This window comes from Verticillium nonalfalfae (assembly GCF_003724135.2).
Source record: "Verticillium nonalfalfae strain VnAa140/NRRL 66861 chromosome Unknown scaffold_98, whole genome shotgun sequence".
Classification (NCBI taxonomy): domain Eukaryota; kingdom Fungi; phylum Ascomycota; class Sordariomycetes; order Glomerellales; family Plectosphaerellaceae; genus Verticillium; species Verticillium nonalfalfae.
Genome location: NW_021167323.1, coordinates 43501 through 57775, shown reverse-complemented (window position 1 = coordinate 57775; position 14275 = coordinate 43501). Strand labels below are relative to the sequence as shown.

At 54.5% G+C, this 14275-nt stretch overlaps 4 protein-coding genes across 4 annotated transcripts; 1 reads left to right on the top strand and 3 right to left on the bottom strand.

Moving 5' to 3' along the window:
• Positions 1 to 354: 354 nt before the first annotated feature.
• Positions 355 to 1484, bottom strand: D7B24_009581 (uncharacterized protein; the record flags this gene model as incomplete). Its single annotated transcript, XM_028643651.1, has 4 exons — positions 355 to 604; positions 733 to 889; positions 1116 to 1327; positions 1459 to 1484. The coding sequence occupies 4 exons, from the start codon at positions 1482 to 1484 to the stop codon at positions 355 to 357; spliced, it is 645 nt and encodes a 214-aa protein (XP_028492785.1).
• A 2139-nt stretch (positions 1485 to 3623) lies between these two features.
• D7B24_009580 (uncharacterized protein) lies at positions 3624 to 4596 on the bottom strand (the record flags this gene model as incomplete). The annotated part of the gene is made up of 3 exons (XM_028643650.1): positions 3624 to 3935; positions 4032 to 4268; positions 4459 to 4596. The coding sequence occupies 3 exons, from the start codon at positions 4594 to 4596 to the stop codon at positions 3624 to 3626; spliced, it is 687 nt and encodes a 228-aa protein (XP_028492784.1).
• A 2242-nt stretch (positions 4597 to 6838) lies between these two features.
• On the bottom strand, positions 6839 to 8590 carry D7B24_009579 (uncharacterized protein; the record flags this gene model as incomplete). The annotated part of the gene is made up of 4 exons (XM_028643649.1): positions 6839 to 7242; positions 7340 to 7444; positions 7500 to 8179; positions 8238 to 8590. The coding sequence occupies 4 exons, from the start codon at positions 8588 to 8590 to the stop codon at positions 6839 to 6841; spliced, it is 1542 nt and encodes a 513-aa protein (XP_028492783.1).
• A 437-nt stretch (positions 8591 to 9027) lies between these two features.
• On the top strand, positions 9028 to 9628 carry D7B24_009578 (uncharacterized protein; the record flags this gene model as incomplete). Its single annotated transcript, XM_028643648.1, has 4 exons — positions 9028 to 9118; positions 9218 to 9252; positions 9303 to 9360; positions 9447 to 9628. 4 exons carry the CDS (start codon positions 9028 to 9030, stop codon positions 9626 to 9628), a joined length of 366 nt encoding a protein of 121 aa, XP_028492782.1.
• Positions 9629 to 14275: the final 4647 nt, after the last annotated feature.

The window sequence follows — 14275 nt, the reverse complement described above, 5'->3', positions numbered from 1 at the left end:
GGATCTATTTGTCTGAGATCATTGGCCGTTTGGTTGTGTGTGATGATACAATGGTGAACTGCCGTCACCTTTCGTCGAGATCGTCGAGCGCAACTGGTTTCCACCGCCGAGGCATGTTAAGAAACAAGACAAGAGGACGAGACAACCTGTTCCTCATCGCTTGAGTCCGTTCCCATTCTTCAAATAGCAAAAGCCAACCGCCAGTACACCGATCCCGGAGGCCCAATCCCAGGACACCCCACGTGTCGCTGAGACGCCTCCTTTGTCGTAAATAATAGATTTCGTGATAATTAATACAACAGCCTCGCGCGACCAGTGTTTGTGCCGGCGCCCACCGACGTAGGGCGAGGTGCATTAGTGTTGGGAGGATTTTCCATCCTCGGAGGATCGGTCACTCTCCGATGTCTCCGTCTTGGCGAGCTCCGCGCCGACATCGTCTTCGGTAGGGCCGTGGAGGCTCTCCTCAAAGACGGGCTCGGGCTCGTTCACGTCAAACTTGGTCCGGAATGACAGGAGCTGGTTGGCATAGCCAGTGCTGTTGGAGCGGCGACGGGGATTGGCAAATGAGAAGTCCTCATCAACGATCTCATCGCCAGCATTGCCCCTTTGGAAAATCCAGTGTCAGTGTGTTGTCAATCATGTCATGCGCTTGATGATTTGAGGAATGGAGGAGGTGAAGCAGCCTGAAGCTTCCCTGAAACTGGGAATGGAACGATATATGGAATGACTTACCAGTTGGCCTTTCCACCTCCACTCTTCTTCATCTTCTTAGGGTCGACGCCTTCGTGGCCGTGCTTGGCAAAGTAGCGAGGGAGGTGTTCCTGGGGTGCGGCAGTACCGTCGGCCAGGCCGGCGTGGTCACGGTCGTTGTACTTGTGCGAGCGAGTCACTGGGCGTGGCTTGTTAGCGAAGAACTACGTAGGTTGGGCCTCAGTGTCGGCGAGTGCTTCGAGAACGTGCATTCATGATGCACTTGATGAAGTTTTGATGGAGATGCCCAGGTAAATGTTGATTGGGATGTTGGGTCGACGCAACCAGAGTGTCACACCGAGAGGGGTAGGACTCTGGGGGATGCGGGGCTCAAGGTTTATGGAAGAACATTGAGGATGACTTACTGGTGAGAGTGGGAATTGGAGAGAGGTAGAGAGCGCGGGAGAGGTGAGTACTGATGGAGCGTGGATTGGGGAGAGAGACGGATTGGATGATTGCAGTCGAATTGGTCGTGGGATGATGTTGAGATTGTGGTGATGATGGAAGAGAGAAGGGCGAGTTGGAGAGGAGAGGAAGTCCAAGGAGGGGGAGCTTTAATAAGAAGACGATTCCATGTCTGAATGGGTGATGGTTCCGGGTTACGTAGAGCAACACCAGCTCATGGGCTACTGCTGCAGCAGCAGCTGCTACCCACCAGACGCTTTGAGCGGGCAGCGAATGAAGCCAACCAGCAACCTATCAGATCACGCGATCACCTGGCGAGCTGCCGCCATGGTGCATTGCCAGGGGGTGGGCAGCTCGACTGGGAGGGGGCCGCCTCAGGCGGGGACAGGGAAAAAGGTGGGCAGCGGCAGCGACAGTGCAAGTCCCGCGAGCGTTCCGAATGAGAGGCCGATGGGGTCAGTCGGGGATCGCGTGACCTGACGCAAGGTAGACGACGAGACGACGGCTGGCGTGGGCCGACTCGCACGACCATGAGGTGGTACCCGTTCCAGACCAGCCGAGCCTTTGTCCGGTCGCGCTCTCTCTCTCTCTCTCTCTCCGTCTCTTCTTCCTGCCCACACGTCATTGGCTTGCCAGTTTTGCCGATGCCGGTGCATGAAAGCCGTCTTCTGCGTTGGATGCACCTCATTGAAGACTAGCGAACGGTTGCCGACAGAGTCCAGCGATGGCATCTGTCTCCCAGCTTGACGGAACGCTCTTGCCTGTGAGCAGCCGTGTGACGCAACTGGGCCCACTGTAATCCGGGGTCCCAGGTACACAGCTGCGCCTTGAGGCGTGGCGAGAATGCGGGGTAGTGGATACCAGAGTACCTTCAAGACGCTAGACCGGTACACTGCCGACCCAGTCTGTTCAGCGTACTTTGGGGGTACCCTCTCGTCGATAAGAGGTTCCGTCGGCCTCAACAGAATCGCAACATCAAGGTGCTTCATGACTACAATCATGCCCCTCCCCCGCCCCGTCGCCGAAAGCGAATCCCACGACTCTAGGTTCATTGACTCATACTAGATACACTGTGGATGCGTTGCGAGTTGTTATCCATGCTGGTGATCTGGGACTCTGGGTCCCGCATGCTGCAATGGGTGCGTTCTGGCCACGTCTCAGCCTCAAGTCGCATTTCCGTGCTCTTCCATGGCCCCGCCGAGCTACGAGGCAGGTGACCTCGCTGCCTTCCTTAGCAGGCAATTGACCAGCTCCGACTGCGGCTGACCCTTGCGGTGACTCCATCGTGAGAACCACCTGGACCTCAGATCTTCGCCTCAAATTGCCCAAGTGACTCTTTCCCCCGGGGCCCATGAGCACGGAAAAGGCCACATCTCTCCCATCCCATCCTTGTGATAAGCTGCGATGGTGATGCCTTCGTATCTTCGGAGTTGTCGGGGATGATAGGACTCCTTTTGTCAAAGAGCCCCCTCCCCTCGCTTTCCGACCTACGAGAAAACAGCCCGACAGGTTGTGACCGAAAGACCTGACTCGCAAAATGTCCGGTTCTGTTGCCTAGTCATCTAGTAGCTTCTGCTCTGCGGTTGTGAACACGTCATTGGCCAATGGCTTCCAGGATGGCCGGGTCCCCGCTCCCCCTTCGCTCGACGATCAAGCTCGGAGAGGGCTGACGGTTGATCGGTGATGCGCCGATAAGGATGTTTTAGCAAGACGCCAAATCGCCAGCTCGGCTCCGGCGTCTTTTCCGACCGCAGCTTCCCCCCTCTGATTGCGCAATCAGTGTCTATCACTCGTCCATGCCCTCGGGTGATAGAGGGCCTTGAAACGCCATAATCACCTCATATCATTAATCTCCTCATGCGCATCATCTTCACTGCGAGGCATGAGGGGCATGAATATGCTAGTCACTGCTCACAGCCATATCTGCTTTGTTGCTTTTTACGGCGTTGTTTGCAATTTCTCGGTTTGCCGCTCAACAGGAGATTACTTCCATATCGTGGTGTGCCTCACACCAGCCCAGATAGCCAGTCCCCGTCCGTCCGCCCTCCCATGAGACGTTGAACTCCTTTTGATCCCAAAGAAGAAGAGAAGAGCGGGATATCACACAAGCTGCACCCTTTCCCAAAGATAAACCTAGTTCAAACCCATAAGTGTGCGTCCATACGTCATTCGCCAAACTCCAAATCGCCTACGCCTTGGCCGAGCCCAGAGGATAGTCGTCGTCGTCTTTGTCCGTCGAGCTCATACCTCTGCTGTATGCCTGCTCCATCTGGTGCGCCCTACCAAATTCATGATCAGGTACGCCGAAATTCTGTACTCCTCGATAGCGAGTTCGTGACTCGTACTCCAGCCTAACTTCTTTCCCGCAAAACACCAGCGCCGAGGATGGTCAGGTGCTCCTGATGCATATGGCGTCAGGAGTGAGCCAGCCGTACTTCATGTTTCCCCTTGCACCTGTCTTATCTCTTTCACAGAGAGAAGTCTGCCATGGTCTGGAAGACGAAGTTGCTTTCCGGCATGTAACTCATATTTGCCTGAGAGGCCATCCCACTCATGGCCGACGTCCCGTACATGGGAATCTGCTGGTGAGGGTGAGGCTGTCGAGGCCGGCTTTGCATTGCTCGAAGCTTACAGTACTCGGCATGTAGATTTGCGTATGCCTGTCCAAGCGATTCACTCTTCTCCTTCTGTTCTGACAGCAGCAGCTCAAGATCCTTGATGCGCTGATCCTTCCGTTCGCGATAAGCTCTCTGTGAAGCCCTGTTCTGCGCCCGACGTCGCTTTTGCAAAGTCAGCCAACAGCCCAAAGAAAAGGCGCCATGGCCGTGGGCGGCAAGCACAACTGAGAGACTGGCATGCTTTGCAGAATATCTTACCGAGAGGACCGAAGGAGCTGCGTTTTTGTATCTGTTCTCTCGCTTCCTTTTCGCCGTGGGCTTTGCGGTAGCTATTGACGCCGCCACGGACGACGATGATGCGTACGCCTCGTCAGTCGACCTTTCTGGCGGGTCTGTTGACATGGGCTGTGGCGAGGCGGTGACACGCCTCGAACTGAGAGGACTCGGGTACAGAGTGTCGCTGCTGCCCATGTGCGACATTGTGGATATGTCGAACTGTACACAACACCGTTAGCTTCGGTGCTTGATGGGGTTTCGGCGCCAGGCCATTTCCGCCAGCCGTCTCTGCCTTCACCGTGTCCGGCGTGGTGTCGGAGCGGAACTCCGCAGCCCCACCATGGCCCGGCAAGTGGCCCGAGGGGATCGACAAGAAAGGCGTAGAGCGACCAGAGTAGGGGGAACGTACGGCTGATGACATGGAGTTTGCGGTCCTGCATGTCGCTGATGAATTCAGGCACTGGTCAGTCTCATCATAGCCATAACGCGAATCGAAATCGAGCAGGACATTGGCGTCCACCATGTCGAGTGCTGCCGTGTTCTTCATGCTGAAGCGTTCGCGAGTGGTGTCAGCCTTCGAAGGCCAAGAGTACGAGTGGCGGCAGTGGGTTATTTGGTCCTGGTCCCTATTCAAATCTGTGATGGCTACAATAGTCGTGTGCCAAGGTAAAGACGCAGTCGAATAGTTGTCGTTTCTTTGCGGTCTCAAGGGTGAGGCGGAGACACAAAGGGCAGCCTGAGGGCGGCTTAATATATATATGTAGCAGATGTCCAGACAGGACCGACTAGGACCGACTGGACTGGGCTGGGCTGTACTAGGGGACTATGCTGAAGAAATGCCATGTCGGTGCAGCCATGACCAGCTTCGGGAAAGTGGCGGCCATAATGCAGGCAGACACACGCTGGGGGTAAGGTACCATTCCACTCATTCCACCCCATGTTTCCTCGCCCATCGGCAGTGTTGATCTAAAGTAGCGATGTACGTGCGATTGATCCAAGAGATGCCCGATTAGAGTGAGGGACGAGGCTCGCGCGTATGCTTGTGCCCAGATCAACTCAGATTGATCTTCGACCGGTTGTTCCGCCTGCGCTCTAGATGCCAAGTCCATTTTGTGGTCGTGGTTGCTGGCAGAGCCTGATGTCGGTGGTCAATCACACCTTGTCGAGGATGAGCGGGGACTCCGCCATTTGCCCCATCCTCCATTCACGAGAGTGACACCAAGCCTTCACTGCGATCAACAGTGGGTTCCGGCGGGATTGACTTGGTCGGCGTATTGAAGCACACAGCCGTCAGTGACTTGTCAAAGGGCGGCCCATGGGTGCGACTGACATGTCAAGGGCCAGTACGTTGAGGGTGTCATTCAACGACAAGGAAGGGGTGTGAGCGCATAAAGGACAAGGGTGTGATGCAATTGCAATTCCCGACTTTTGGGGGGCTTTTTGGCGGCGAAACTTGAACACCAGAGGTCAAATCTGCGGCGCTCGAGGGGGCGAGGAGGGATTGAGGGGGGCGTGTTTGTAGCATGATGCAGGCGATGTTTCCCCAAAGCCCTCCTTGACGAACGGTGCCGCCGGTTGGCAAGCTGCGCAACCCATGTGTGCTGGACATAGGATGAGGGGGGGGGCAGACGCCAGAAGGATGCGGAACGGGGATGGAGGACTCTCGACAGCGCCATGGAATGATACAGCACACGACGGCTAGAGCTTGCACTATTCCATAATCCATGGCCCACACGACTGCTGGGTGGGCGGGAAAACAACGTGGTCAATCCACCCCCGGTCGACGCAGCCAGTGAGGGCGCCACTCTGCCCGTCGTGGCCTGTCCAAGTGCCTGGGGTTGGTGTTGTTGACCTTGACTCGCAGCGATGAAATAGGGCAGAATTCCTCCCGAGGTGTGCTGGATCTATCGCAATCGCAATGCTGTTCTGATGAACCAGTACGGTGCCCGGGGCGTTGCCCCCGTCAAACAGGAGCGGAATTCCGCCTGCACTCTCTGTGACCTTTCAGCGGCCCTAGTCTGGAAGTGAGCTACGGCTGCCGGATGAGGCTTGAGCATCCCACTTCCAATTGCAAGACAAACTATAGCAGCTCTGACTCCAATGTATCTGCAGGGTCTCGCAGGACCTCGCGTCTGTCACCATCACCTCTTCGATCCGGCCGGCTTCCCGTGTCCCGAACACATGTGATCTCTGGTGTGATTTGGTCGGACTATCAAGCCCCTTCTGTGCCATAAGCAGAGTTTGGCATGCTCGATAAGGCACTTTCTCGTGTCACCCAATCATTAGCGCCGCCGCTGTATCACGTCCTCTCGATAGTGTGAGGGAGGGTAGGGTTCGTCAGGCTGGAGGAGAGCCTGGTGTTCTGATTTGCTTTATGAGTCAAAAAATGACAGTGTTCGTTGCCAGCCCATTAAGCGCCGAGTTTCAGCGTCGTGGTCTCGCTGCCGGGCTCCTCGTCCTAATGCTTATACCTGTGCTGTTGGCAGAACCAGTGTTGCTGCACTTCCTATTTGGCACGCCCCTCCCTTTCCCAAATGTCATCCCCAACACAGGATGCCATTCGATCCTGCGCTCCACGTGAGCAAGAGCATGGCCGCAAAGCTCCGATCTGTGGCTCGTACAGCTCCGGAAAGAGAGACCTCGACTCGGACATGTGTCTAAACGGAGACCGGCATCTATTACAAGTTGAAGCTCCAGATCATGACAATCTGCAGTGAAATATCTTGCTCTTAGTTGTTTAGGCCTTTGGTGCAGCAACGTCGATGTCGCGAGATGTCTCATCAGTACATTCAAGTTGTCGGGCTTCGCATCTGGTTGGCAGTCTTAAGTGTTTGTAAGCGAGCTTCCGCCTGAGCGACGCCTTCTTGGAACCCAATCTTCTTGCTGAAGTCGATGCATTCCTTGAACCAACGAGCGGCCTCTGTGGCGTTGCCTCGCAATGAGGCAATGTCTGCCATGTTTGACAGCGCCACAGCACAGGCTTGATCGCACTCCGGAGTTCGCTCGCTGGATTCAACATCCTTGGCATGCCGCCTAGCGTTCTTGGCCCAGTTCCAGGCCGCTTCAAGCAGTCCATCCCGCGTGGTGGGCATACCGGGGCTGCTGAGGGCATCCGAAGGAGCCGGCGCATCCGGAATGGCATGCGGAGTGCTCAGAACTGGGTGTTGTGCGAAGGAAACTGCAAGATTATTCACTGTATCGTGATCAGTAAGGCTTCGCCCTGAAATAACATATACGCAATAGATAGAGGCTGGTTGATATCAATTCCAGTCAAGGAGGTGTTCACATACTGATGGTTGGACGGTGACATGGGCTCTGGCACAGGCGTAGGGCCTGGAACAAAAGCGGTACAGCAAGGTGGAATTGGTCCTTTGCCTCGTAGTGTTGCGCCAGAGCTAGATTTCATGTTAGCAGAAGGTTTATGAGTTGACAACACGATGAGCTACTCACACTCCATGACACCACCGAATTCTTCAGGGGTTAGCCATTTGCCCTCCTCAGGCTTGACGCCCTCAGCTGACCGCCGCCTGGACTCCGAAAGAGCGGTCTCCACAGCCCATGTCAGACGAGCGTGGGCATTGTCCGAGTCGTTGACGTGGTTGTCGGCGTAGAGCTCCCCCAGCTTTGTGCTGGTGCCGACAGCCTTAGCTAGCAACCTGTTACGCTTGTGCCATAGGTTTTCCGGCTTTTCTTCCTCCGCTTCTTGGGTATCTTGCTCGCCATCTCCTTGTGTGGCCTGACTCGGGGGCACGACGCCTGACTTGTCGATGGTTCCGTCTGCGATACCCGTCTCCATTACGCCCACCCATTTTGTGCAGTCCTTCATTATGCTTTCCAAGACAGTGATGGCTCCTTGATAGTTGCCGATTTTCTCGAGCCACGCCGCTGTCTGAATCCTGATGCCCAGCACATCGTCAGAATACGGATCAAGACCCAGTTCATCGCACTGCTCCAGAGCCTTCTTGTACCACTTTTTGGCCAATTGTGGGTCCGGGCTCATATTGGTATAGTATAGGGCTCGTCGGAGAGACTTTGCGATCGGCGCAGGATATTTGGTGAACTGGCGTGCGTAGAAGTATTCGATGCATACTTTGATGATGTATGCTGATATGCCTAACAGGCCGGCGAGACTGGCGACAATGACGTTGGTGAGTCTCCTTTAAAACCAACATGGACTGATGCACTCACATAGCTAAAGCTGCCACGAGCTCAATGGGGCTCTGTCGATACAGGATCTTGAGACCGTTGGGGGTGAGAGAGGAAAATAGGCCGCGAAATGTCAGCGCTCGGCGCAGGAACTGCATCAACCCAGGAGGCGGAGGCGGAGGAGCGCCTCTTTTTACGGCTTTCCTTGCATCTGGAGGCCTATCCGACGTGGTCTGATGGCGCTTCTGCAATTTGTCGACAATGGTACAAGATGATCCGAGTCGGGCAATGGGTCGCGACCGGGTGATCAAGCAGAATCCAGGTGCCGAAGCAGAAGAACTCCGTATGGCTGACCTGTTCAGAGTCTGTATTGATCTGATGAGGTTGGCCGACATGATGGCGCTGCGCTTGGATCGAGCGCCAAATTATCGTGGGAATTGATGGCTTGAAGGAACCCTTGACAATGCACAACGCGATATGGACCGAAGCTCCAAACCAATGTTCGAGACGTCACAGCTACAGTGGGGCCGGGGCCCCTGCTCTGGCGAATCAACCGAGCGTCGTTTGTCCGAGGCTCACAGGCGCAACAATGCCCCGCCATCAATCCATCGCCTTCGATTGCGCACTGAACTGGCGGGGATTTCATCCTGGTGATGCCCTTCATTGCACTCTACCTTACCTACCTTATCCCAACTTTTACTGTCTAAGCTCATTCTCGCCTGGCCTTCGCAGTGTAGAGGTTGGCGCTCTTGGAACTCATCTTCAGAGGCAGAAGTCCTGTCGCAGCTCGTCACACAAACCTCAACCCCCACCTTGACCGGCGTTCTTCAAGATGGCCGGCAGATTCGAGCCCAAGGTGCCAGTCACCCTTGCCCCTCCCAAGGATGACCCGATCACCCTGGAGGAGCTTGCCGCGGCAAATGGTAAGTCTGGCGAATTTGGTCGATCTCATCGACGACAATCTCCAAACCATTGTGCTACGCTAGATTTATCAACTCATCGCGGACTAACGCATGGCGCAGGAGTTGATGGTGGAAAGTGCTACGTCGCCATCAAGGTTCGTTACATGCTCGAGGCATTGCAATTTTTCCTTCTGACATGACGCAGGGCAAAGTCTACGACGTGACCGGAAATAAGGCATACCAGCAAGGGGGTTCTTACAATGGCAAGTACCCGCCTCTTTACTTGGCGATCCGGTCTTCTGCTCTTTCCCTCATGGCGGTGCCTCATTCTGACGATTGTCACTTTTAGTCTTCGCCGGAAAGGATGCTTCTCGCGCCCTGGGGAAGACTTCGACCAAAATTGAGGATGTCAGGCCCGAGTGGCATGACCTGGACGACAAGGAGAAGTCGACGCTAGATGACTGGAACACGTACTTTTCGAAGCGCTACAACGTTGTGGGCTACGTCGTTGGAGCAACTAACAAAGAGTGATAGTGAATCATGGCCATTTTTCATGCAGAATGTGTAGTGTGATCTGAGTAGCAGTACGCTCATATTGAATAGATGAAACTCTACCGCGAACTCTGCCACCACTGTGTTGTGCGCGCCGAATCACCGTATCATGAACCATGGCTGGGTTGCAGGACCTCGTCTGGCCCGTTTGAACCTGCATCGACTACGTCAATCGGCGGCTGTTTACCGTTTGGAGCGGTAGGGAGTTTGTGGCAGTCCATCCCGACAGCTTCTGGAGATGCACGCAGCCATCGGGTTGTTATCAGCATCCCTCCAAGTGAGCACATCTTCGCATAAGTTCCGGGCCAACATACTGAATCTTCATGCAGGCATGGCGGGCTGAGCAGTCAAACAGTTGTTTGATGGCAACAGTCTGCAGAAAGCTCGCCATCAATATACTGCAATATTCTACATTCTGCTTCAGGGAGAACTAGGCCAGCAGAACTGGGACAGTGTGCGCTTGGTTCTGGAAAGCTATGTCGAACACCGTGTCGAAGGGAGTCAGCTACTGCATAGTTGTTCCATCCTCGACATCAACCAGCTGTGCAACCGGGACTCTGCATGGTCACGTTGCACAGCGGGCCGGTGTGCGGCGCTCAATCGGGGAATCTGACACTCGTCAACATTGTGTTCACGCTTGGATTGACACCCTAACCGAGTGTGAGGCCGATGCTACGACATAGATGTGACTGGCATATCCCAGACTTGTGCTTGAGGACGTGGCTCGGTGGTTACGATAAAGCCGGACTGGCCATGGTACATTAGATGACGTCGCCGAAGAATGGGACACATGTCACGGAGTCCCCAAGAGGCGATGCACTAGAATTCACTTGATGGTATCCTCCACATCCTACACGCAACAGAGGCATATCTCACAGCTTTTCCCGACCAAAACTCTCACAGTCGCTCTACCGCCGACGACTCAGTCAACCATGTTCGCTACGTCTAGGCTCGGCCAAACTTGACGTTCGATGTAGCGTCTCATATGCAACGAGGGCAAAGTAACAACCAGCCCCCTTCTGAAGGCAGTCTCAATTCAACTGCATCCCACTGGCCGCTGATTGAGACGTCGGCGTTGCCACAATTTCGAGATTTCCCACATAATTACACTAGTGGCATGCTTCCACCATCTCTGGCAGTGTATACAGCCTATCGACAGGCTCACGTCTGCTCCTCCATCTCCGGGATTCGGATGAGTCGGTGGCGGGAGTATTCGCGTCTCTCACGGGGCGCCCAGGACAGAAGGCATTTCTCACACGGCACACCTTGCCGCCACGAGTGTCGAAGAACCTTGACGCTGAAGCACTGGTGGTGGGGGTCGTTGCGGGCGAAGTGACAGTATGACTTGAGCTTCACGATGGAGTGGCTGCAGGTAAATAGGAACTCTTCCCAATCGCACATCGTAGCTTGCCAGTATAGTGGACTTATTCCCTATATCATGGATTGTCAGCTGGTGAAATGTTTTGGAAGGATGAAGCTCAGACGGATTACGCCTCCCTCTTGCAGCTTAACTTACTTCGTCGTAGGACCTTCGAGACTCGTCCGATTCTGCGATAGTTGCTGTGTTCGAAGGAATAGAATCTAGTGGATTTTTATTGGGACCTGGAACCGATGGGATAGTGGTCCAAGTTGCCCGTCATTGCGTGAGGCCCTGTGGCTCCTTTTATCGCCACATATTCCAACCCCGCCGTGCGAGATCGTTGACTTCTCTCCGTCCTGTGAACTGCGTCCGAGTCACAGAGGACCATACTATCGCCGTGAATTTCGAAGTACAGTGTGCGATCAGACCTGGTCAAATTTGCATGGATCTCGTTGGATGTTCGCTTCTGTCGGTTCCCAGCGCACGCATATCCCTTCAAGGCCTGCAGAAAGCGTGTCTGCCGAATTTAACAATGCACTTGACCTCGGGTGTTGGCACATCACATCTTTCAAGCCGGACTTCAAAGGCCTGCTGTGTATTACTGCGTCTGCAGGGCCTAGAAACCTCGATCTGGCACCTGCAACGGACGGGTGACTGGGGAGACTTGATACCGTTACCCGCGAATTACGGTGAAACAGGGGCTTGAGATTGTCAACATGATATTCCGGGTTACACCAGACGAAATTACCACTTACACTGTAAAGTAGGTCAATTCCAAAGACTGTGGCGCCACGGTCATGCTGTAGCTCTCGACGTTGAGGCCCGGACTCATGTTCGAGCAACCAAATGATCCGACATCCCAGCAAGTCCCTGAGTCTCGACCCATGCATCGATGTACTGACGAGGCCAAGACAACGACGGTTTGCTTATACGTCTCGAGGGTAGCCAGGGACCATCGCACATGGGGTTAGAGCGAGTGGCCTTTTGCAATGGACCTGTTTACAAAAATTATCGTCACGAGATCAACGTCAGTTTTTGAATCGGATAGCGACTGTTCAAGACATCATAGATCACATTCTGGCTCGTTTACTTTGACAGGCAGACATGAGTAGAAGGTGGCTGCGTTTTCCAACCATCTCCAGGCCATTGTTGAAGCGAGAGGTTCGCCAGGCAGGTCAGAACAGAAATTATGGAACTATTCAAACCACGCGTTTACGTTATTTGCTGCTCTGAGACCCCGGTGAAGTTGTTCAAAAGACAACAGATAGTCCGAAATGGAAGACTGCTAGGGTAGAGATAAGACGCAGGGGGAAACAACGCGTTCGCGGAAGAAGCGGTCCGCTGACAACATGAGTCTAGGTAGAAGCCAGGAGAAACGCCAGCCAGGACCGAGGCAGGGGACAGCAAAGGCTTGAGAATGCTGGCGCAGAGCAAGGGAATAGGTCCTTTGCAGTCTGTGTCCAGGGTCACCAGGAGCTGCCTGTCTTCAACGTGTCTGGATGGTTGATCTATACGTCGCACTCGCGCTTAGGAAGATCCCTGTGCCTCACCAAATCCGGGAAGAGATGATCGACCCAAGTGCACATGCAAAGTGCCGTGTGCGTGGTCGACTGCGTTCTGCAAAAGGTAGGTCTTCACGGAGACTGCTCCTCAGCGACATGACCTGGGAAATGGTTGGCGACCAAAGAGCCTGACGTGGGCTTGATGAAGAGTTCGATGACAGTCTTGTATCGCTTGCGCGGACTCCTTCTTTTGAACGGGTTGATTGCGACTGATTGGCGAACAAGGAAATACAGCCTGTTGAGTTCTCCTGCAGAAGTATCTGCCAGACGAGATCATGGCCTTGAAGTTACCTGTGAGGCACGGAGACAGGAGCAAGTGGGACTGTGTCGTATAAGGCAGACAAGGATATCACATGGCCCGGTATTGAATACTGGCCAGCAAGTTACCTCCAGAGCTGAGTCCACCGTCGGGAGAAGAAGCCGCTAGGACCAAAATTGGCCAAACAAGAACAGTCTAGACGCCCTGCAATGTAGATATGAGCCTCTGACAGACTACATCAGTGACTTGAAGCGCCGCCATCAAGATTTTGTGTTGAACTTGAGGGGCTCGGAGGACAGCTCGCAGCTTCGCCGTGGGTATGGCCAGAGGTCCACCGCATGCCATGACATCAGCTGTCCGTCTCAGCAGTCTCAGGTTGCGCAAGAGGGATGTGGAAGAAGGGTGAACACGCGTGACTGCAATTTCTTGAAATCGCCCAGTCTCGCGAGCGGACATCGAGGGTGCGGACAGGAGATGACGGTTCGCACGGCGGCTCATCCACCCACTCTGTTTGCCTTCTTCTTCAGCCGGGGTCCACAGTGGCTGCCTAAACCCATCTGCGTATCTCTGATTGGCTCCCCACTGAGCAGATGCCTCACCGAGAGTTGAGACTTGTTGCGAAACCAGCTCGGGAGTCCTGGACAAGCAAGAGCTGCAGTTGAACGCCCAGGGCGGACTAACGAGGGAAGGCAACCGCTCCTCACCAAAAGCTATTGTGGTTGCCTCATAATTCCTTGTTGGACGGCGATGCGATTGGGGGGTTCGATCACAAGAAGCTGTCGCCCACCTGGACCTCCACCCCCTCCTTGCCAAACACCACCACACCTCGAGGTTGCATCTGCCCGAGCGAATCCTGCCCACTCTCGCACCATGAGGTGATGGGCCAGGACTGTTCGCACTTGCATTTGCACTTTTCGTTTCAAGTTGCATGCTCACGCGGTCTTGTAATGTGGTCGGGTACACTTGCTTCACATCATCATCACTACGCCGATGTCGTCGGGCGGGAGCCGCCTCTTCATCAATACACCATTTTCCCTCGACGTACCGATCTACCTACGTGGGATGCTCTTCGTCCTCTTCACATTTCAATTCCAGACTCTGGTCCAAAGAGGCAGAGAGAGGCTTGACGGTTCCTCCTGGCTATTCTGCCTGTCCCATTCGCCTCACGACTATTGAGCCTCCCTGCTCCCTATTCCTGCGCCTAACCTCGATAATCCCTCTGTCCTCCCTTCCCACCCCACCTTCGCTTTCACACGGCCCGTTCTTTCACTTGCTCTCACAGAGTCACTCCAACAATTCAAAGCCTCCAGGCACGTCCTTGGACCAACCTAGCTCAGAGCTTTGCTTCTCGTCTATGCTCGCACTATGCCATCAATGTGATTTTGTTTGTGGCAGCATTCACAACTAGATCCGACACCCCAAGGCGCCCCGCGCCTCGAAAGTGA